We start from the raw sequence: 23,554 nt of genomic DNA on the forward strand, positions 1-23,554 counted from the left end.
AATGCATAACCTACCATTACTTGAAAATTCAAAATGCCCTTCTGGAGACATGCTGCACCTTTATTTGGATTTTACAGGAACTGAACTTATTTTCATGGGGGTGCCTTTTAAATCAGGAAAAATAATTCATAGCTCTGTTAATTCTGGACCATATTTGTTTTAACATCTTTTCTATCCGCCTCTCCTTTAAGAAAAACCAATGTTTTATTTGTTCTTGAGGAAGAGTTTGTGTGGCTGATGATTCAACTAAGAATATTTTTAAAATACTTCATTTAAATACCATAAATGCATATTGCATTGTTTTGGTGGTGCTGGAGGAAACCAGAAAATAAATACATGGGGTGGCTGCCCAGGAACAAGAGGTGACAGCACAGATTTAGTGAATACTTCATTTGTTTGGTTTTGCTTTCATCCCAAATGATTCACTTAGTCCTCCGCCTAAATATAATTCTTCCTATTTAACCAGGAGTCAGCTTTGCCTCTGGCCAGACAGGGTGTCTTTTCCATGGGTATTTGAGGGCAAGCCTTCATCTTTTCCTCTTCTGATGGACAATTGAGACATCCAGCTTGTGTTTGGAAGGAAAATGGGTGCGAGCGGTCTTGCTGGCCCCGTGGGCTAACGCCGTCAGAGAAGCAAATAGGAGGATTATTGATGGGGGAAACAACTGGTGCCGAATCCAGGGAGGGAATGTTTATTTCCCAGCTCTCTAGGAGGGATTTGGAAAGAGCCATAATCCTGGGTTAGGAGTAATTTGTTACAGCAAGATGATACTTGAGTGGCAGGAGGATTCTGGCGGAGGCAGCGAGAAGGTTTTATTCAGGGGAGTAGCTGGTCTTGAGAAGGTCAGTCTGACACAAATCCTACCCCAGCCCACAAGTTTTTGTTTCTCAGCCAGCACAATTAGCTGAGGGGACTCTCGACCTCTTTTGCATCTTTCAAAGACATCTCCACGCATCTGAGCTCAAAGATTACTGTGAGGAATGTGGACCAGGATACGATGCAGTGGAAAGTTGTTTTTGGTTTGGTGTTTTTTTTTTTTAATTTTTTGTTTGTTTGTTTGTTTGTTTTCCAAGGCAAGCTTTCTGAAAAACAAAATAACCTCAACAGCAACCTTCCCAGCTTCTCCTAGGAGGTCACAATATTGCTGGTTTCAGTGTTATCTCCAGGACTTTTTCCTGAGGTTGCCTTTAGGTTACATTTTTGAGTTAACTTTTGGAGTTTTTTTTAAAACAAAGAAAGACAAAAGTTACCAACCCTGGGGAAAGAGAATTTTGCAAGTTCTTGGTTTTCATGAGGGCCTGAAACCCTTGGAGCCGTCTATTCTGCAGTTACCCCTTGTTGCATCGAAGACCCAATCGCACATGGAAACCACAAGGGAGGCAACAGGAAATTCAATATGAAATTTGCTGGGTTTACTAGAGAGTGGCTCCCGGCAGTTCACCCAGAATTGCTACATCGACAGGAATTTTTGTGGTAGTGATTCGAGTCATGAGTTTCACTTACCCAACAGTGGGAGAAAATATGACTCTTTCAGTAAAAACCCCGTTAGATGACGTTACAATAAAAAGTAAACAGCTAAATGCTGCTGTAGCACCTTTACTCCGGGATCCCACCCACTGTGCCTTTCCTTCGCAGGTGCTTCACAGGACCTGAGATGAGAATTTGGATCAAAGGGTGAAGGGAAAAAAAAAACAAACCCGACCCAGACAGTCTGAGAGGCCCCTTGGGAGGGGGATGCGCCTCACAGGGCATCCTTCTGCCACCTCACCCTAGCTATGCGTATCTGCTGGCTTCTGATAGCTGGAGGTAGCGAGCGCTTTATAAATCAACCCTCTTTTGGCTTAGAGTTTGTAAACTGGGGCTTCTGAACACGCGTGGCTCCTCACAGAAAGTGTGTGACAACCCGGTTGTACTCAGTCTCATGGAAGCAGGGCATGGTGCTGCCTTGCTGAGGGCCACTGCCGCACCGCCAGCCTGCCGCCGCAGCCGGCCCCGGCCCTCCTCCTCCTCCATCCCTCCGTGCACTAAGAAACCAAATCAGACTTTTTTTTCCTCCTACAAATAGGAAACACTTGAGAGAACAGATCGGGCAAGTGTCAATCTCTGATGATAGCAACAAATGAGGAAGGCAGGTAGGACTGATCCAGGACAGAGGTGCACAAAGATAGGCATCTGTCTGTCTGGTTGTTTTCCTTCACAGTGGAAAATAGTACCAGTTCAGCCGCCATTTTGCATCCTGGTCATGTGGAGATGACTTTCCTGATGGCCATTACCACCAGGGTACCGAAGGAATCTGATTAGTGCTTCCCATAATTAGGAAACGTGTAACTCCCACTCCAGACTCGAAGGGGAAGATAGGGGGAGTTTTGGAGAGCCCCTTTTACTCCTTACACCGCCACACTGTCCTGTGCCACAGACCCAAGTGGTGGGGTGAGAAGGGAGCAGGACAGAGCAGATGTGTTCTGCAATATTAAAGCAGAACCAGACTGGTTGACTGCTGAGCTCTGTTGTTTTCGTTTGTTTTGGAGTTTTTTGTTTTTCCTTAGAAATAATTTTTTAAAAAAGGTAGTTGCAAAGCTTAAAGCTATAGTACCTCCTTTACAAATGGAGTTATGCTCTTAACAGAGTTGGAAAGATTTAAGGGAGACAAGGTTCCCCTGGAGCAGCCCTTCTCTTACAATGGAGGTAGTTCAATGCCATGATCTCTAACATGCTGTCAGATATTTTTACTGTCTTTATTTAATGGGGAGGAAAGGAGTTATATTTTATAGACCATAAAATGCATTCTTGGACTTCATGCAAACACTAGTTACTGATTGTTCTCTCACTCTCTGGGAGATTGCCAGGAAGAGAAATTAAATGTGGGTCTGTACATCGAATTATTCGGTGAGTCTTGGAGGCTGGTTTAGCTTTACTGAGTCTAAACAAGCCGTATCTACAGAAAGACATCGTTGAGGTTTCATGACTGTCCCATTCTTTCTCTAATGGAAGCTCTGTGCTCGAATGGAACAGAGCAGGTTGCAGAGAAAATTTGTGGAAAGTAGTTTGAAGATGAAGAAGTTTTTTTGCAGGCTTAATGTAAGTAGATAAAAAGTTTGTTCTTGTTCCTCGACTGAAATTATGCTTTATTTGTGCCGGTATTTGGAACAGTACTTTGTAGACATCCAAATAGTACTCAGCCAGCGTGCTGATTTGTGCAGGGAGAGCTGTGGAGGCTTTCAAATTAAATGTGAAAAAAGTAATGGTGCTTTCCCAAGCTCCACCCAGGATCGAGAAACACTGCCTGCAGTTGTTTTGCTGAGATACCATGTGAACTGCAGAAAGTAATGCTGTACTTCTGTGTCACATGAACACTCTTCCTCTTGTAAAGCTAAAAAAATGATTTTTCATTCCTGCAGTAGCTGATCAGCCTTTACTTAGCTTCTTCATGCTCAATATCAATATCCTAGAACTCAACTGTAGTCTACCAACCTTGCATTCATTAGAAGCAAAAACCCTGTTTTACTTCAGTATTTCAGTAGGACTGATGGCAAGAATGCCTTTCATCTGTGTCAGAATGAGCAAGTAATTATCTGAATTTACTTGAACTTTCATAGGCAATAATTTTTAAGGAAGCTTCTGGTTATTCTCTTTAGCTCTCTTCTACAGCAGCCTCTTCAATGCCCTTATCGCTGCGTATAGAAAAACTGTGTAAGTAGGGGTGAGGTGCGGCAGTGGTAATGGGATGTAGCTGTTACATTGCATCTCATGTGGGATGTGGGAGAAGAGCTGTGTGTGCTATGAGGGCACGGAGCCTGGTGATTAGGTCAGGAGAACACAGCTGATCCGGTGCTTCTGGGACGTTCCTCCATCTCCATTCAGACTGACTGCTCACCCAAGAGGGAACTGCAGTTGCTGAGGTGCCCGTGGGGCTCAAACTATTTCTTTGTGCCTTGTTCCACCCCAAAACAGGCATCCTCTTTGCCCGTCACCTTAGATTGCTCTATGCCTTCAGTGAGGCACTTCCAGTTCACAGGATTTCTGCTTTCAGGCATCCCTCCTTTGAGATGATCTCGAACTGTTTAATCGCTAACACATTTCTGTAACTTTCAGGCTGTGGAGGACTCTGCCTTCTCCTTTTTTATACCCTAGCAGTGCTTCAGCAACGTGACAAAGGCACAGGCAAAATATTAAAATGGACAGCTCAAGGCCCCCATTTCAGGGACTCTTGTGTATTACTGGAAGGGAAGAAGACAAGGTCACTCGAGTTCTCAATAATGGGGAAATTCAAGGCACTAGAAGTGTCGTGTTCAGGAATATATCACAAGATGGTTTGGCTGATACCAGTGCTGGTGAGTAAGTGGCATTTTAAATTGGGGAGAGGACTTAATGCCCTATGTGCATGTGTCTCCACAGGTACACAACACTTTAGTTCCTTTTTTTGTGCCACTTTCTCCCTATTTATGTATTTTATTTAATCATTTATTTTTGTAGTGTTGCAATAGTTTAAAGGGTGATATTAGTTTTTTTTAAAAAAAAGTGGAGATATGTGATAAATACTTCCGTGTTTTACAATTTCATGCTTTCATTTCTTGAATGCTGTGGGGAAATCTTCTGTGTGGAAAGGATCGGTTTTATTGAAATGAGCCTTGTTGCTCTCATTTTGAGCAGCTCCCCTGTGCCTCATCGTGGTACATTACATAGTCTGTAGAAGGGCTGAACATTGTGGGTGGTGTCTATTACTTCTCATACAAAAAATTCCAGACAGTGCAGATCTGCAAGAAACATGAGGCCCTTTTAAAGTTTCTTCAGCAATCTCCTTCAGTGATTTAAAAGAAATCTTTCAGATTTTGCTCTCACACTGTACACATCTACAAGCAAGGTAATAACTGAAGACCAGAAGTAAGGGGTTGAGGTAAATTAAGGGATGGAGCAGGAGCTGAGGGTCTGCTTTTAAATTCTTAGAGGCATTGCCTTCTGACTTAAGTGGGGACACTAGTAGGTTGCAGACCTTTCTTTCTTGGTACCAAGATGAGTATCCTGTTGCAACTATTTTTCTTGTCCGCAGAGAGCAATTACAGTCTCATTAAGCTCCGTCTTTGTTCCTATCTCTTTCCCCATAAATCTCAGCCCTCCCCTCAGCATTGTGCTCTCCTCTGTTACTACTGGATTATCTCTGGTTAAAATTTGTCTAGATATCCCCTCCCAGAAGAGTTGCTACCTAAATATCGGAGAAACTCCTAAGCTTCGAAGTTGACGTCCAGGTGTGTACTTCCATGTGATTCTGCAACGCTGGCCAAGGGAGGGACTAGCAGCAGAGCTAGGATCAGGAATATTTCAGCTTGCATGGCATGTTGAGATCCAGGGAGAAAGTGCAGACTCTGAAGGTAGAGATGTGGTCCCATGGTTAGAGGAGGTATTGGAGGCCTGTGGCATCAAGCTGACTCCAGGAGCTCTCCTCCCACTTGTTTCAGTTCCTGGGAGATAATAAGCATCAGCTGCAGGAAACCTGAGCTGGAAAGTGTTGTGCAGCTTTCCCTACACTTAAAAATACAGCGTATTTTTTTTAACTGAGTTTATGTATTTATATGCTGTGGGACATCACTCGTAGGGCATTCCAGCAGCGAAAACAATAGCATGACAAGGGAGCAGGTCCAGGCTGGACACCAGTTCAGGAAACACCTGTGAGCTCTGTGCCATCCCTTCCATCGGGGCTGTGCCGCTATGAGCCTGGCCCTGGCGCGGGGGGTGGCTGCTGGCCATGAGTAAGGGTTTCCACCAAACTCCTTTCATCTTGGATGTGAATTTTAGGTGCTTTTGACCAACTCTGCTGTAAAATCTTGCGAAGGATGTTTGTTTGCCCTGCCGGTGCCCAGGAAGGTAGCTGCTTTGGGTGGCATTTGGGGGATGAGCATGCAGAGCTGCTCTCGGTGGGTCTGTGCTTTGCTGGACCTTCTGGTTGCAGGTGGGAGGTGTGGACATGATGTTCATAGGATTGGAGAGTAGGGTGTTGTTTTTTGGGGGTTTTTTGTTCCCCTTCTACAGAAAAAGATCTGGGCCATTCAAATCGTTTGCCTTTTCCCTTGTGCTGACAATTTAACAGCCTTTTTAAAAGCTTTGGTTTCTCTCAAGTACGCTCACCCCATACGTGTTTTAATTTTTGTGTGGAGGCCTGGAGCTTAACAATTATTTTGCTTAAGCTCTCTGAGACTTGCCGTAAAAGTTTTCTTTTTTTTTTTTTTTTTTAAAACACACACATGCTAATGATCCCCATCAGATCATATTGTTAAACAGGAAATAATATACTTACGCCAAGATGACATTATTTAAAAAAATGTTAAAAGCAGGCCAGCAGAGCTCATTTCAACAGTTTTGCTCTGAAATAATTTGCACAGATTTGTTAGAGTTAATTTGTTGAAAAGTTCAATGTTTGTACAGGCAAGTCCTAATTTGCACACTGAGAAACAGAAGCAGGAGAGGAGGGAGCGTGTGTCCAGCATTTGCAGGAGCAGGATGGTGGGAACTTCCCTCCCTCTTACCCTTCCCCCTGCCCCGGTGCAGGAATGTAAAAGCAGTGTCAGAAGGCTGGGAAAGTCGGCTTCGGATTTTTGTGGACTCCTTGCAAATCAGAGGAACCGTCTGGCTCAAATCTGCATTTAGGGCCGAGAGAAGAGGATTTCCTGCTATTTAGTTGCTTGAGGAAGGAAAGGATTTACCTCTCCACTGTAACAGGACTTAATTTTTCTCCTCTTTAATAAGAATATCACAGCAGTAGTAAACCTGCGAAAGCAATCACGCCTCTCCCCCCTCTTCCTTCACCCTCCTCATGCCGTGATGCAGCTCCCCCCCTGCCCAAGCATTCTCCTGTCCCAGCCCCGTCCCAGCTTCCAGCCTTGGCCACAGCTTGGCGTCTCCCTCCATGCTGAAGGAGCGAGTTGTGGAGGGGGCGGCTGCTGCGACGTCGCTCCCTCGGACGGCCGCCTCGCTCGGCCCACCATCTGGATCCAGTTAGCTCTCTCGGCAGTAGGGCTGAGTCTCATTTCCTCCAACCAGTAATGTTATATAGGCAGTGATCCTGTTCTGCCCTAACATAATTGAAAATTATGTGTATTGTAGGCTCGCAGCGCTGAAATGTAGACTCGTAAAAATCTGTGGCTCAGGTAGCCTGTGGAGATTGAATTTGGCACACAATGAAGCTTTTATGTAAAGTAAGAATTATAAGCCACCACATCAATATTGTGTTACAGGCATGACAATTCTTGGATGAGGAGGCCTTGAGTCAGGCTCGTCACCTTAAACAATGCTAATATTTCATACTTTATCAACAGGGCTGGCATTTAGAAGGCAGCAAATTGGACTTTTTTTTTTTCTTTTGCAAACGTCCCGCCATTGAAGCTGTGGGTTCGTTAGCTTGACGCAGGCATTGGCTGCGGGCTCTGGCCCTCTCTGTTTATCTGACAGACAGAACACCTCGCTCTTGGTGAGGCCAGGATGCTGCTCTGGAGCCTGGCCACTTGGTAGAGCTCGTGGAAGTTGTTTCATTGACCCTTGTGCATTACTGCTTTCTGTGGGGGCTGTTTATTTTATTTTATTTTTTCCCTCACTGGTGTATTACCCACTGGTGGAAATGGAAGCTGTCTGCATGTGTGCTGGTGTGCAAAACTGGGCCTTCTGGGTTTGGATGGCTCCATGTGCATGTCCAAGAGGAGAAGCAGATTTGGCTGCATTTTAGCCTTTGCACTGTAAGACTTCTTGGATTCTCTTTGGCAGGAGTGGGTAAGAGAAGGATTTCACTAGAGTCCAAACTGAGGGTTTTAAAAGCAGAAAAGCAAAGTAGCAGTAAGATTTTCTGAAACTTTCGTCTTGCTTTTAGACTGGTCAGCCTGGTGTGGGAGCACCCGTGCCGAAACTATGGGCTCTTGTGAGGTGGAGCAGGACTGAGGTGAAGCAGGAACAACCATACCTTCTTTCTCCGTTTCTTCTAAGGGAATTTATTCCTAGTAAAAACCAGCAGAACTGACAGTCCTGAACGCTTCGTAATCCCTGCAATACTGACTGACTTGATGGGGTCTGATGTGAGCTTGCTCGTGCTGCTGTGTCACTGCTGCTCAGTCAGCCCTTGGGGTGGTCTCAGAGAAGCCCACACATTTCTTGGCCTGTCTTTTAGGACAGCCGCTGACCTGAGCTCCTTCATGGGTTGTCATCATTGTAGGAATATTCCAGGGTTGCTCGTGACCATGGAGTGGTCATGGAAAAATGAGGGTGGTTGGTTTATTTTGATAGGTAATGGCTTAGTGGCCATTTCCTGAAACACCACCAGTTAAGCTGGCACGTTCTTGTAAGTGCTTTAACTGTGGTAGCAGTAACTTCTCACTCTCTGAAATGGTTGTGGAGTTTGAAACAGATCCGTGTACCATGAGGCACACATCCTGTGAGGACGTTTTCCTTGGAAGAAGGCAAAAATACTTCACTAGCTGGCTGAAAAACCTGGGGAAGCTGATAGTAGCTGCAACCCATCAGGAACCTTTCTGCAGATTCATATGCCCCCTTATGTGGCGGTGTTATGGTCACTGTCTAAAACAACTGATGGACTTCAAAAAATGTAGCAGTTGACTTGTTTAATAGTGCCATCCGCAAATCTGAAATGTATCAGATTTCTCCTCAAGTTAAAAAGCTCTCAGTCGGATTAGGTTTTGGGTTCATTTTCTGTGCACTTGAGTTGCATTTTTAAGCACTTTTTTGAAACCACAAAGGGTTAGAAAGTTACTTTAACATCATCTCAACTTTAAAATTTATGTTGTGGTCACTTATATTGAAGAGCAGGGATTTGATACAAGTGATCAAATATCTGGAGGCTTACAATCGAGTCATAAGAGTTAGAAATGTTGCTTATGGTAGACTAGTTCTGGTTTGTTTGGGTTTTATTTCTTGTTTTTAAGAAGTGCTGAAACATTCTGGTCCACATTGCACAAATCCCAAATGTGAAGATGAATAAAAACAAGACTTCTTGGAACTTGAGGAACTCGTATGGGGCACAAATCCAGAGTATGGGTTTGTTTATTTGCATTCCAGTAGCTCAGAAATCTCAAGCCCTCCAAGCGATGGGAATTGGTAATACAGCCTCCTGCTGACTCCTGCTTTTGGTCACCTCAGTGCCCAGGGTCTTGCAGCAAACAGGCCTTGCATGCTAGTGAATATTTTGCATACGTGAGCAAATGTGATAGTGATGTGCTGAAAGCATGGAACCAGATCTCCTTCCTTCCTTCGTGGAGATTTAGATACGGCTTCCGTTGTTCGCCTGGGGTGGCGAGGGTTGTTTGTGTGTGGTTCTCCTTCAAGATTACTCTTTAAAAAAAAAAAATGGAATGGATGAACATAACTATTTCTCTAGATATTTTCTAGGAATAGATCTGTTAGGTCAACCAGAGTCTAGGGCTAAACAGGATCTTCCACAGTGGCCTGATCTATGCGTACAGCTGCTTTTCTTAGTTCTGGGAGGGGGATGAAGGTATGTGGCAGTACGCGTTTCTTCCAGCACAACACAGGGCTTTTAGAGATCATGTATTAACCAGTATGCCTAATTGGCACAGTGCAGCACCATGCAGAGAGAAAAGCTTGGGCTGAAATTATATTTAGATATACTGTGCAGTGGAGTATTTGGGCTAACTAATTTCTCCGCAGGGCTGCTTTTGGTCAGAATCGAGCACTTCTGATGCAGCAGTCTGGGTACCAGCTCAAGACTTCACCTATTTGGTGGAAGCCTTGAGCTCCACTGTGTGATCTGGCTGGGGTGCACGGCTCCTCCAGTGTGTTTAGCGAGAGGACACATGTGCCCAAGAGCAGAAGTTCTAGTCGATATTTGATGCTGGTTAAATCTGTGGGAACGTTCTGCTCCTTCTTCAAAAGTAGTTAAGCTTTTTTTTGCTTTTGAATCAACACCCTTTTGCACTGCAGACTCTCTGCCTGTGTGTATTCAGCCTATCTGCTGATGACAGTGACATAAAGAAGTTGTGGCTATCCCTGAGCGCCTGGCCAGCACAGCTGAGCCTGAGTGCACCAGGCTGTACTCTGTCTTGGACATCATCAACAGGTAGTGCTTATTAAGTTTGACCTTGTAGTTGAGTAAGTTACACTGTGCAAGTCCCTTAAGGATTGTCTGTCGGACAGAAAGTTTCCTCCTGTTGATAATGAGCAAGAAGAAAATAATCTGTGGGACTTTGAGAAACGGTGAAAAGTAGAGAAAATAGATGCTAAGACCCAGCAGCACTCGGTCTTTTTGGGGTAGGCCTCTGCCTTTAGAGCTTCTACAGTGCTGGGAAGCTGGAGGAGTTGACATGGTGCATTTGTTGAAAGAAGGCTGACAGATGACCCATTAAATAATGGGATCATATTCTTAACCAAGTGTACGTGTTTTCACTCTCCTGAGACTGATAATCCACCTTCCTCTCGCTTGTCCCATCCTCTCCATGGTTTTGGTATTTTGTTTCTGTGTGGGTTTTATTATTCTTCTAGATTTGCTACGATTAATAAAATCAATGTAATACTGTCTTTGCAATCTACTTTATTTTCTTATTCCTGAACTGTATTGTGGTGGTATGAAATTGTTAGTGTTCTGCACAGATTTTGTCTCCTCAAACATGCAAAGTCGTCTTAATTTTTGTTTCAGTTCCTTGCATAAGTTTTAATTTATATCTTTTTACCCATGTTACCTAAGATTTGTTATTTTTTTGTCTTTCTTTTCTGAACTCATTTTTCTTTTCCCATTTTTGTTTCCTCCATCCAGTATCTGCAGATGAAATGGCCACTGCTTGATGTTCAGGCAGGGAGCCTTCAGAGTAGACAAGCCCTCAAGGATGCTAGGTCTCCATCTCCAGCACACATTGTTGTAAGTAAACGCAGAAAGATATTCTTCCTTTTTTTTTTTTTTTTAAAAAAAAAAGGCATTTGACATGAATGGCATTGGTTGTCATCAGTTTTCTTTTACATAAACCAGAAGAGAAATACTTCAAAACAACAAAAAAACCCCTAACGAGCCCATGGTAAAAGGAGGCAATACATTTGCTGTTGCTGGGCTGTTTATGAAATTATCATTCATGTGCCTCATAGGAGAGCATAGAGTTGAAAATGCTGTAAATTTACGCGCTGCAGAATTACTTAATGGCAGTGAAGTCCAATCAGGCTGGTTTATACATCTGACAATGTTGAACTGAAGAGAATGAAGAGATGCTTTTGGAAAGCATTAAAAATTTTAAACCCAAGCCTGTTCTATGGGCTTTACTAAAAAACATATTTTCTTATTGCAAAATCATGAATGAAAGTTTGTGAGAGTTGGTCAACATTTTACCTGGGTGAAGGCTCAACAGACCAAAGCTCAACAGAGCACGTGTCCCTTTATGTTGCGATGACTTCTAATTTAGTATAAAAATTGTTATCAAATGTTTACTACTTTCCAGCAAAATATAAAACTCTATAATAAGTAGCATTGCTAAAGATAGCTTTTTTTTATTAACTTCTCGCTTAAGTTTTCTTGCTTCTCTTGTAAAAACAATGTTGAGTTTGAAATGTTCAATACAAATTTTCATGAGAGGGATTTGGGGTTTTCTTTTACTTAAGTAGCATCTGTAGAGGTCTAAAAGCAAACTGTTTATCTATATGGTGTTATGCAAGAGGGGCAGTATGCCTTGGCCTGTCCTTACCCACAGCTGGTGTAACTGCTGTCTAATGTTAAGGGGCACCTTAGCTCTGAGCGTTCATCAGGGAAGTTTACCTCTGGAGAAGATGGCACGTAGTGGCATAGAATATTTCTTCTGAAATACTTTATCATCAAGTTTTAATTTTTTTTTTTTTGCAAAGTTTTTTATAACCAATGGATAACAAGGTGAATCCCAGGAAAAGAAACATTGCTTGTGCTTTAACTTTTGTTATACAGTCTAAAGGTGACGTAGCTCACAGATCATCCAAGGCGCACATTCGTTTTGTTAGAAATCTAAAATCATACTAAATATTTTGAGGAGCTTCTTATTCCATTGTTGTCTCTTTAACTTGAGAAGTTTCAGCCCTTTGCTATGTCTTAGTTTTTTATTTAAAAAGAAAAAAAGCTTTCGTCTCTTTTAGAGTCTGTAGCTTCTAAACCAGCCCTCAGTGCAGCAGCGAGCGATGGGCACAGGGCTGGTATTTGCTTAGTCGATATCTAGCGCTGGTTGCTTCACTTTTTCAGAATGACTTTGTTCTTCCTTCCCCAACTAATTGGGCCGTCACTGGAGGAAGAGATCAGAGAAAAGGTGTTTGGCCGGTTATTTAGAAATCTGCAGCCATCAAAACCTGCCATCATCTTATTCTTAGGAAATGAACCGAAGTAACTTTCTTGTTTTAATTCCTGTTTTACTGCTGTGCCTGAGGATTGGCACGGGATCTGGGAGCGTTCCCGGGGCTCTGGGGACAGTGCAACGGAGCAGTGTCAGGCTTGCAGGAGGTGATGGTGAGGGAGCAGGAGGTTTCTCCTGCCTGGTTGCAGCCTGGGAGGGCAAGCTGATTTTGGTTGGTAGCTTTGCTGGAGATCATCTATGCTTCCCAGTGCCGAGCATCCGCTGTCCCGGAAGCCTCCCGCTGTGCAGGAGAGTGGCCACTTGCCTTTAAAAGCCAAAGCAGCTTGTTGTGCTGGGGGGCTGGCGGGGTCCTGGGCTCCCCTGGCCCTCTCCAGCCCCTCTACCTGGGTGTGGGCGAAGTGGAGGTAAGTGGACAACACAAATATACAAAAAAAAAAAAAGAAAAAGGGGATCAAAAATCATGATCATTCTGGAAAATAAAGAGAAACCTGTTTCCAGGGAGGCTGAGGTTGATCTGCCTTGTATTTTGACCATTTATGGGGTTCTTATGGGTCTCTTTAAAAGCTGTTTCACTCTGCTATTCAATAAAAAGCATATTTACCATAGCAACCACTTAGGCCGTGAGGAACATATACTACCTCTGAGATGGAGGCCACCTTCCAAAAGAGCCACAGCTGGCATTTGTAATATGATCTTTTGTGCTACTTACAATGTTGGAGGGAGAGGAGGAGGAGGTAGTGAGGGGGGGAGTGGTGGGTTTTTTTGGACGGGGGGGAGGGTGGTTCTGCAAGGTTTAATGTTTATTTCTAGCAGCAAACTGTTTTGCCTTGTTCCGTTAAAATAAATAAATAAGGGGCAGCTTTTCCTACCCTTTTTCCTGGCATCCACCCCAGGCCACATTCATTCTGTGGAGTAAAAATGGTCTTATTTTTGGTAAATAAAGTTAGAGCAGGTAACGGCATTTGGGGGAGATGAAGCGGCTGCAGCTGCCAGTTGGCCTGGGATGTGTCAGGCTTCTCTGGTGTCCCTGTTCGTCGCTGCTGTGCCTGCCCACAGCACCTGGGACCTGGCTGCTCTTGCATGAGGCTCTACACCCGTTTCTGCATACGTGAAAATGCAATTAATCTTTTTATGGAACAATGAGAGGTATTTATGGGCATGCTGATGTTTCTGTGCGAGCATAATGTGTAACGTATAGGGATAGAAACTGGTTCTCCACCCACGCTGTTGTGTCTTGTCTACCTGCCAAGTATACCCATGCCAATTTTTCCTCTTGAAATCAGTTGTGCTGCCCTGAAGATCTATAGGAAAATGCTAACACCTGCAAATCATTTCTTATCTTTCCCCTATCTCTGAAATCAGGATTTGGGGCTAATCTTTATAGCTGGATTACAAAGAGAGGAAAGTGTGGAGGTTTTTTTTTTCTTTTTTTTTTCTTTTTTCCTTTTTTTTCCTTTTTTTTCCTTTTTTTTTCCTTTTTCCTTCTTTTTTTTTTTTTTTCTTTTTTTCCTTTCTTTTTTTCTTTTTTAATGTTCTTGCTTCTCAGTGCTTGGCTCTAATTACCATGAGCTCCGTGTCAGGGCTGAAGCCTTTACGCCCAGCTCCAATGAAACTCCCCTTGGCTTCAGTGTGGGTTTTTAGTTAATGACTCAGGGCTGCAGAACATGGCCGTCTGTAATGTCTTAAGTAAAGTCTGTGCTATTTGTCAGCTTTCCTCCTTTCAGATTTGTTTAAGAACATTAAGTTAAGACTACAAAAATCGAAGCAAAAGACCAGCATGAATAATTTGGCTGGATTGCCCCCAGTGCTGAGGGCTGGGTTAATACTGCTTTTCATGGTGCTCAAGAGAGTCTCCAAGGCCCATAATGAGAAACAGAATATTAAACTGAAATTATGTTCAGCATGTCTTGAGGAAGGTACAGCATGAGGCTCCATTTAAGACCGATGCATTTATTTGCATTTAGGTGCTTCACTTGTCTTGTAAGACTCTTGCATCTTGATCTGGCACAGTCATGCTGCTTATCTGTGTCCAAAGGTGAAAGAAAACTGGGGGAAAAATTGTTTTAATAGTAGGCTATTAAGCTTGCTAGGTCAAAATTTTGAATTCAGCTTGCAGATAGTAGTATTATGAGGCTGGGATTTTTTTTTAAGGGTTTTTATGGTTATTTCTTCCATTTTTTTTGGACTTTGATTTAATTGAAGATATTAAGACTCTGTGAAACAATTTTTACAGGAAGTTTTTGGATGTAGAGCAGACAACACCTGGGTGCCTTGAATGCTCCTCTCAGTGGGTAGGGTGCTAGTTGTCCTGAAATCCCATGTTCAGCGTGCATCTGATCCGCTCCATGCGTGTGCGTCAGCGTGGTGATAGGGTGAGATCTAGGTGCCCTAAGAGTGGGATTCTCACATGAAAATTTTCTGGTGCGGTGTGGACAAGCAAGTGAAAATGAGTGTGATATGTCTGCACAAGGATCTCCAAAATCTGCTCACTAAAGCAAGCAGGCTCCTTTAAAGCCATTTTTTATCTGTGCATGCATTCCTACAATCTTAAGGAGAAAAACAGTGCTGTTCTTCCCTGTTCTCTGCAAAGTAAATATTCTGACTCAACCATACCCTGTTTTGGGCAGGTGTATGGGTGAAAGACGGGTCCCAGGTTCCTGCGTCCTGCTCTCTTGGCTTGTAGCTTCCTTTGTACCAGGCAAAAACATTCTGAACCCAAAATGGTGGTGGTTTGGTACAGTATATTTCTTACAAAACAGTTAAAGGTTTAAAAAATTCCTGCATTTTCTTCTGCAGGGAGGCCTTTTGAAGTAAATGTAAATGTTACCTTGGGGGAGGACTTCTAGTACTATTTGGCCTGGGTTTTCTAATATGTAATGAACACAGCCATAAAGCAGACTGAATCCCCAAGAACAAAGAGTCACTGTACAGTAGTGTATCTGTTTTTTTCCCTTTTTTTTTTTTGCTTAAGGAGGTAAAAACGTGGTTTCAAAACATAATATGACGAGCAAAACTAAAGGCAAAGCCATCTGAAACATACTCTCTGCTCTCAGCCTCTTTGACGTGGGTGGACAGTGAGTGTCTGGGACCGCTGGGCAGTTTGGAGGGATCAGGAGTTGTTTCCCAGAGTGGTTAGAGTTGAAGCTGCACACTCTGCCCTGCCTGGTCCCTGATTTCTTTCAGTCTCATGTGGTTTACACTTACGCACTTTGAAAGAAAAGACATATCCCTACAGATAATCATGAGGCTAATCTTAGACTTAAAAATTTACCTACAGTGTCCCTTCAGACAGGCTAGAAGTGGGGTTCATCCAGACCTATACGCAGTTCTATATGTATAAGGCCATCTGGAACATCTTGCAGCTTCCAGTGGCAGTGCCCTAAGAGGGCTTTTAAAGCTCTTGCTTTGTTTGTCTTTAATATTTTGTTGTAGAGAGGCTGTTCTTCTTCTGCAGTAACCCTTCGAGACGTTCTTGGATTTCAGGCCATGTGTGCCCATGATGGGACCCCCTTTTCCCTGGAGGTCTGCAGGGCGATCCTCTGAATATGCAGACTGTGTTGAGAGTTTCAGGAACGTGGTGGTGTCGTGGGGGGAAGGAGTTGGGCATCATTCATGTCAGTGCCTGGTACTGAGAGGGGATCATGCATGGGGAGGAGGAGAGGGCTGTGTGTCTTAGCTGTACTGGTACCCTAGCAGTCCCTGATGGCAGGTCACACCTTGATGCATGGACCCAGCACACAGATCCCTGAGACTCAGGCTGCGGAAATATCTGTGCAGACTTAATTGGAAAGCTCCTTTAGTGACTCTCTCCTTTTTAAATGCTATGTACTTTATTTGGCTAATTGCTCTGGCAGTTGCAAAGTAAACAAAATGTTTCATTAATACATGCCCAAAAGTGTGCAAACATCTTGTCCTGAATTTTTGGAGGTGCATGGAATTAAGCCACAGAACAAATTAAACTTGCTGAGAATTTTGTGGCTACGTCTTTCACCACTAATTCCTTTTGATTTTTCATTGGGAAGGGTTGTGTTTAAAAAAAATCTGTGTTCAAACCTGAATGTTTAGGGCTAAGTATAGAATTCACCTACCAGCAGCCCAATAAAATTATTTTGGATGGATTCCTATAAAACACACACATTATATTCAGTACCCACTAAATATGAATGGGAAATGTAGTGTTTGGTTTGTGTAGAGCATAGAACTGTGGACTCCTAAAAAGTAATTCACTCGATAATTTGCTGTGTTTGCAAAATAGTTCAGGCTTTAGGGGACTGCTTCGTGCTGTTGTGTTTACTCTGTGGCACAATGTCTGTCCTCTACAGACCTTATTTAGGTACTGGAGGTAACCCCTCTGCTTTAACGTCGAGACTGGGGAAATGTGCAGGCTTGTACCTCTTACTGTGAAGTGAGCAGGAATTTAATGCTTCTGCAAACATCAGTCAGCACTAAAGCACCTTCACATGACACCTTGGGGCTGGACTGGCAGCTGGGATGAATTGTCACGCTTGGTTGTAGTCAGGAGATCTGTGAGTAGCTCCAAGAACTCTGAAGTATTTGGATGTTGGGATATTTCAGCTGTGAATAAATGCTGTAAAATGTATAGTACTGCCAACCTCAATTGTTCTAGGATCATGAGTCAGGCCTCAAAAGATCATGAGGATTGGTGGGGGTGTTTTTGGTGTTGTTTTTGTTTGTTTTCTGTCTCTTAAATAATACATTTTGTATTCTCTTTATTTGTTCTCTGATTCCTGAGCCTGCAGGATATACTCTGCTCATTCTCAAACTTTTCTCTACAGCAGTTCAGGAGCTTGCTGCGTGCTGTAAGCAGAGGCTGAGCTTCTTCCCTAAACACTTGACTTCAAGGCTACCACGCTTTAAGAAAAATAGCAAGTATTGCTGGCCATAAAGTTGTAGGAGTTGGCAACCCTAAGTATTGCTCCAGGAGAAGGCTGCTGAGTACGAGTGTTATGATATGCTCGATGCAGTCTATTGAGCATCCGTTTCTTGTGAACTGCCTGACCAGACTTTGGGAGAACCTGGTCCTCGGTGCCTGTGAGGGCTCTGGTTCATGGGTGCCAGGGTGGCTTACCTTGAGATGGCTGCAGCACTCCCCACTCCCAGGCGGGGCCAGGCTTCTCTGACGTTACTGGAGACAGCTCTGCAGCTCCTCCTGAAGCAGCAGGTTTATAGACCAGGTTATCATGGTGAACCAGCATCAGCTTTGATGTCCTGGAGGGGCTGTGATGCAGCTCCTGCTCGTGAGCTGGAGCCATGAAATTTGGCATTTTGGTGTGTTGTGGCACACCAAAATGTATCTGGTATATCTCTCTGACATATCTGAGTATTGAAACTCTCTGGGTGAGGGGGAAGGAAGACGATACCTTGCTCATCAGAGATCTTTAAGTAAGGTGTAGGTATGGTGCCTTCAGTGTGTTTGGAAGTGCATCTACTGCAGGCTTCCCTCTCGTATCTTTTGTTTATGAAATACTCCCTGTGTCCCGAATGTGATGCAAATATGAGTCCCTAAATTCCATCCCTTTCTGACTAGCTAGTTTGGGATACAGTAAAACTGCAGAGAGCAACATTTCAAGGTAGAAACCTATGCTGGGAGGATGGTTTAGGAGCGTATTTTAGCACAAAGGAGCCCAAGCTGTGTTTTGGATTCAGTCACATGGCAGTTTGCATTATGCTGGAACATGCATGTTAAATTAACATCTAGGGACTTGTGTGGGCCTAAAATTAAATATTGGCAAGCCATCAGCTCTCCTGCAGAAGAACGGTTGTGCCGAGAGGAATGGAGAGAGTGCAGACGGGTCCGTCCCTGCAGCCCGGGGCACGCACGAGGACTGCAGCAGCAGCCGTTCACTGCGGCTTGGCCTTGGCAGCGGGCAAAGAGCCGCGGCAGCACCGGGGGATGCTGGAGAGCCAGATGGGTGAGCCTGTCAGATCAAAGATGATGCGTACCAAGGGTGGCAGGCTTGGCAGGGCCGCTCGCCACTGGTCCTTCTCCCTGCGCACCCTGTCTGCAGCTGAACTTTGGGGCTGGATTCAATCTGGAGCTTAGAGAAGTAGGTATTGAATAATGCAGCCTGGTTTGGAGCCAGGACCCGTGCCAACTGGAGCAGGAGCAGCCATCGTGCACAGAGCAGAAGATTTATCGGGTATGATATGGCCCTGGCACTGGTATGATATGACCCCCAAATTTGTAGAACTGCAGCCTTCCCTTTCCAGTGTGGCTTTAGGCTTGTTGACGCAGAAAAGCCCAAATATGCAGTCGAAGTAGCTGTCTTAGAACAACTCTTCCTCATTATCTCTCCATGCGGCCACTCTTATTCAGCAGTAAGAGGTCCTTTGTGCGGTTTAGCTTAATCTGCTTTGGAAATGGATTAAGCTAAATCTCACAAAGAAACTCTTAGTGCTGAATAACAGTGTCCACACGGAGAGATAATTCGAAATAGTTGTTCTGCATTTTTCAATTCACATTCGAGCACTTGCACAAAAACTTCTCTGTGCAGATGAGCCCACTTGAATAGGAACCTCCTATTTTCTGTCTAAACAAGGTCTATGTACTGTGTCCAGGTGCTGTAGTAAAGAAAACAGCACGTATTTATCATTAAAAAGAAAGAAAGGAAGCTGGCATTGCTGGGCTCAGGACCAGTTGTTTGCCAAGTTGCTCAAGCCCAGGATTATTGCTCTTCTCAGGAGTTCATGCTGTTTGGAATTAGTTTATTCATGGAATACTTCACTTTCTGGACTGTGTAGACATCTGTACTCTCTCCTATGGAAGAAACTGGAGCTGCCTAGTAAGCTGCCGCATAAAGAGAAGGAAGGATGCTTTCTTCTCTGTCCTATGCAGACCTATTTGTCAAGGGGCAGACCCATTTTGGAAGGCCTTTGGAGAGTTAGAGATGTTGCAAATAACAAAGAGCGATGCCTTCATAAAACAATCTCCCACCCCTGATCTCCCCCCCAAGCAATGTTCTGTGCCTAATTTCACAAAACTAAGCTAGAAATTTTTGTCAAACAGACTTTGCTTTTAATCCACGGTGGGCTGATAGCAGGGGTCTGGTTCCAGGGGACCTTGCCTTGAAGCTTCGCTTGTGCCTGACAGATAACGGTGAGCAAAATCGTTCAGCACTTTCCTGATGACAGGGAAGCATTGCTCACTCCTCTGTTTTACCAGTGCGGCCAGAAAGGTGTTAAGTAACTTTCCCAAGTTGATTTTGAGAAACTGATGATTTCCACATCTACATTTTAGGGGCATGCAAAAAAACCCTGCAGCCCCACAGGAAAACAAAACAAAAACCCTAGTTTTTGAAATCTAAACCTAAAATCCTAACGTATATCAGATCTTAGAGGAAAGTTACTTTTGGTGCTGTTTAGGTGCTGTCAGGACCCTCTGTATCCATTAGTGCTTGTGTCAGATGTACCTTACGTCTTAGGAATTAGGAAGTTTGGGGGAGCTGAACCAGTCTTTCCTCTACCCCAGCAAGCAGCAGCTCTGCAGCCAGGCTCGCCTGTGTAGGAAAGATATATACATAATGAGGGATAGACTGGTACAGGGTCCTGGGCATACATGGTTTTAACCTGTATATGTGTGCATACAAGAGGAAGGGTGCTTTCTGACTAGTCTCCCTGATGGAATTAAGAAGTAATTCCATGGAATTAAGAAGTAAGGCCTCAGAAGAAGTCAGGATAGAGGAGGAATCTGTCTTGGTTGATGAGGGCTGGGTCAGGGACCAATTAAGCAACCTGGACATCCATAAATCCATGGGCCCTGATGGGATGCACCCGTGGGTGCTGAGGGAGCTGGCGGAAGTCATTGCTAGGCCACTCTCCATCATCTTTGCTAAGTCGTGGGCAACGGGAGAGGTGCCTGAGGACTGGAGGAAAGCGAATGTCACTCCAGTCTTCAAAAAGGGCAGGAAGGAGGACCCGGGTAACTATAGACCAGTCAGCCTCACCTCCATCCCTGGAAAGGTGATGGAGCAACTTGTTCTTGGTGCTGTCTCTAGGCACATCAAGGATAGGGGGATCATTAGGGGCACTCAGCATGGCTTCACCAGTCTTGCTCAACCAACTTGATAGCCTTTTATGAGGATGTTACCCGGTGGATAGATGATGGTAAAGCTGTGGATGTGGTCTATCTCGATTTCAGTAAAGCGTTTGACACGGTCTCCCACAGCATCCTCGCAGCTAAACTGGGAAAGTGTGGTCTGGATGATCGGGTAGTGAGGTGGATTGTAAACTGGCTGAAGGAAAGAAGCCAGAGAGTAGTGGTCAGCGGGACAGAGTCCAGTTGGAGGTCTGTGTCTAGCGGAGTTCCGCAAGGGTCGGTTCTGGGACCAGTTCTATTCAATATATTCATTAATGACTTGGATGAGGGATTAGAGTGCGCTGTCAGCAAGTTCGCTGATGACACAAAACTGGGAGGAGTGGCTGAGATGCCGGAAGGCTGCGCAGCCATTCAGAGAGACCTGGACAGGCTGGAGAGTTGGGCGGGGAGAAATTTAATGAAATATAACAAGGGCAAGTGTAGAGTCCTGCATCTGGGCAAGAACAACCCCATGTACCAGTACAAGTTGGGGACAGAGCTGTTGGAGACCAGCGTAGGGGAAAGGGACCTGGGGGTCCTAGTGGACAACAGGATGACCATGAGCCAGCAGTGTGCCCTTGTGGCCAAGAAGGCCAGTGGCATCCTGGGGTCTATAAGAAGGGGTGTGGTCAGCAGGTCGAGAGAGGTTCTCCTCCCCCTCTACTCTGCCCTGGTGAGGCCGCATCTGGAGTATTGTGTCCAGTTCTGGGCCCCTCAGTTCAAGAAGGACAGGGAACTGCTAGAGAGAGTCCAGCGCAGAGCCACGAAGATGATTAAGGGAGTGGAACATCTCCCTTATGAGGAGAGGCTGAGGGAGCTGTGTCTCTTTAGCTTGGAGAAGAGGAGACTGAGGGGTGACCTCATTAATGTTTATAAATATGTAAAGGGCAAGTGTCAAGAGGATGGAGCCAGGCTCTTCTCAGTGACATCCCTTGACAGGACAAGGGGCAATGGGTGCAAGCTGGAACACAGGAGGTTCCACTTAAATATGAGGAAAAACTTCTTTACGGTAAGGGTGACTGAACACTGGAACAGGCTGCCCAGAGAGGTTGTGGAGTCTCCTTCTCTGGAGACATTCAAAACCCGCCTGGACACGTTCCTGTGTGATATGGTCTAGGCAATCCTGCCCCGGCAGGGGGATTGGACTAGATGATCTTTCGAGGTCCCTTCCAATCCCTAACATTCTGTGATTCTGTGATTCTGTGATTCTGTAACCAAATCCTTGGGTTTGAGGGGTTTTTGGGGGGTTTGTGGCTGTTTTTTTTTTTTTTTTTGCAACCCTACCCCTCTACCTTCTTCTTGGTGCAAGTTAAGGACCTGATGGTGTCCCTGGGCCCTGCAGTGCTAGCCTGCAGAAATAGGTGGGTCTGTGCTAGTTTCCTAGCAGAGGCAAGTGGTTCTCTAACATTCATTTTTCCTGTTGGCAGGACTCAAAGACTTCTCAGCTACTATTAGTGTGGAAGCTAGCTTCCCCTCTCCTTCCTTTTAACTTTTTAGGATTTGATTCAAGAAATCACTAAACGTGAGCTGATGGCAATCCATATTCAGGGCAACACTTAAGTGTGTGCTCAAAGTATTGTCTTGTATAGTGATGTTTTTCTGTGTTGGGGCACTGGAAATGAGTGTTTATATGAAATAAAGCCCCTTCCTGAGAGATGGTTGTGGCTTCTGCCTGCCCCTCAGCTAGTAAGTACTGAGAAAGGAAAGGGAGGGAGAGAAGGAATAGCATGTTCCGAGCTCTTCTTCCCTGGAGCTTGTCCTTGTTCATCTTCCCAGTGCTAAGGCTGTAGGAGGAGGAGACACCCTGAAGGAGGGTTTTGGTCTCTTGTTGCTCATCTGCCCACTGGGAAATGCACAAAATGTCCATGGTCTCCTTCCCTGGCAGGAAGGATAGTGTTTGGGAGAGGAGAGACAAAAAAACAAAGTTTTGCCCTGTTTTATGCCAGCAGACCTCCGCAATGTTAATACTGCATGTTCTAGGGATACGACTGCCCTGTAATAAGGCAGTATTGGTATTTTATGGAGGAAAGCAGAGTGAAGGGACCTGAAAGCCTCCAGACTTTCTTAGTGTGCATTTATGGCTGTGAACGCTTCTCCTGCCAAGCAGCTGCATGGAAGCAGTATCATTAGAAAACCCCAAATGGCTGCAGCGCACAGAGTTTTCCCTGGCGGCAGAACTTCTGTCGCTGCATGTTGGGCATGTCTACGTGGTTTATTAATATGAAGCAAGCAAGGGTTTGAATTGCTAAAGCCATAGCTGCTCCACGTTGATTCCCCATCTCGATGCTTTTCAGGCATGCCGAGCAATTTGGAGGGTAATCGTTTACTGGACATGAAGTAACCTGCTCCTCATTAAAGGGCTCTGGTGGCCAGGACAGGTTACCTTGGGATAAGCTCTGGTGTGAATCTGAGGCATGCTGGTTTCTCCACAATTGCTGCCCAAGGGGTAAATGTGAGGTAGCAGATGCCATTTGGACTCAAGGTGAAGTTTGCTTGAGTCTGTCCAGAGCTGAGCGTGTGGCCGGGCCATTACAGAGGTGCTGTAAGACCTCAGTGAAGCTCACCCTGCAGTAACTTGTTCTGCTCATCATGCCCGGAGCATGTCCAGGGAGCGTCCACTCACACCATAGATGGACTGTTAAGCTCCATTCCCATGTAGGCAATCGTTTGGCCACCTCAGATTGCTGTGCTGAGGAATCTGTGGGATGAGTAAACAGTGAGAAAATGTGAGAGAGCAGCCCCAGAACTGATGGGAGAGGAGAATAGCTGAAGAACTGGCGCCCTGTTCGCTTTCTGGCCAACTCAGCTGCTCCTCACCTGGGCACTGAGCCGGACTCGTGGCTTTTGCATTAAAGCATCATCATCCTGCTCCCGTTTGCTGGTGGTCGTTGTTGGGGTCAGAAAATTAGGGACCCTTCTCTTCCCAAGCACTATCCAAGCCCGATGGTGACGTCTCCCTGTGGACACTGTGTTTCACTGCTCTGATTGCACAACGAGCAGGTCAAAGTGCTAGGTGCAAACTAAAGATAATTTCATTATAACTTTATTGTTACCTGTATTTAAGAGGATCTAATAGGCGAGCTACTCTCAGAAATGTGGGTTGTTGTCCCTGCCCTGAAGAGCCCAGATCCAGGGGAGACACGGCTGTGCAGT

General features: G+C 44.8%; 1 protein-coding gene across 16 annotated transcripts in view; it reads left to right on the forward strand.

Annotated features, from left to right (window-relative positions):
- The window catches only part of TCF7L2 (transcription factor 7 like 2), a 183,300-nt gene that overhangs the window by 53,385 nt on the left and 106,361 nt on the right, over positions 1-23,554 (forward strand). For all 16 annotated transcript variants that reach the window (XM_068399724.1, XM_068399713.1, XM_068399725.1 and 13 more), the window contains one exon: positions 10,764-10,865. In XM_068399724.1, the coding sequence (XP_068255825.1) occupies positions 10,764-10,865 (102 nt within the window). The remainder of the gene's footprint in view (positions 1-10,763; positions 10,866-23,554) is intronic.

This window comes from Nyctibius grandis, chromosome 4 (assembly GCF_013368605.1).
Source record: "Nyctibius grandis isolate bNycGra1 chromosome 4, bNycGra1.pri, whole genome shotgun sequence".
In the NCBI taxonomy this organism is placed as follows: domain Eukaryota; kingdom Metazoa; phylum Chordata; class Aves; order Nyctibiiformes; family Nyctibiidae; genus Nyctibius; species Nyctibius grandis.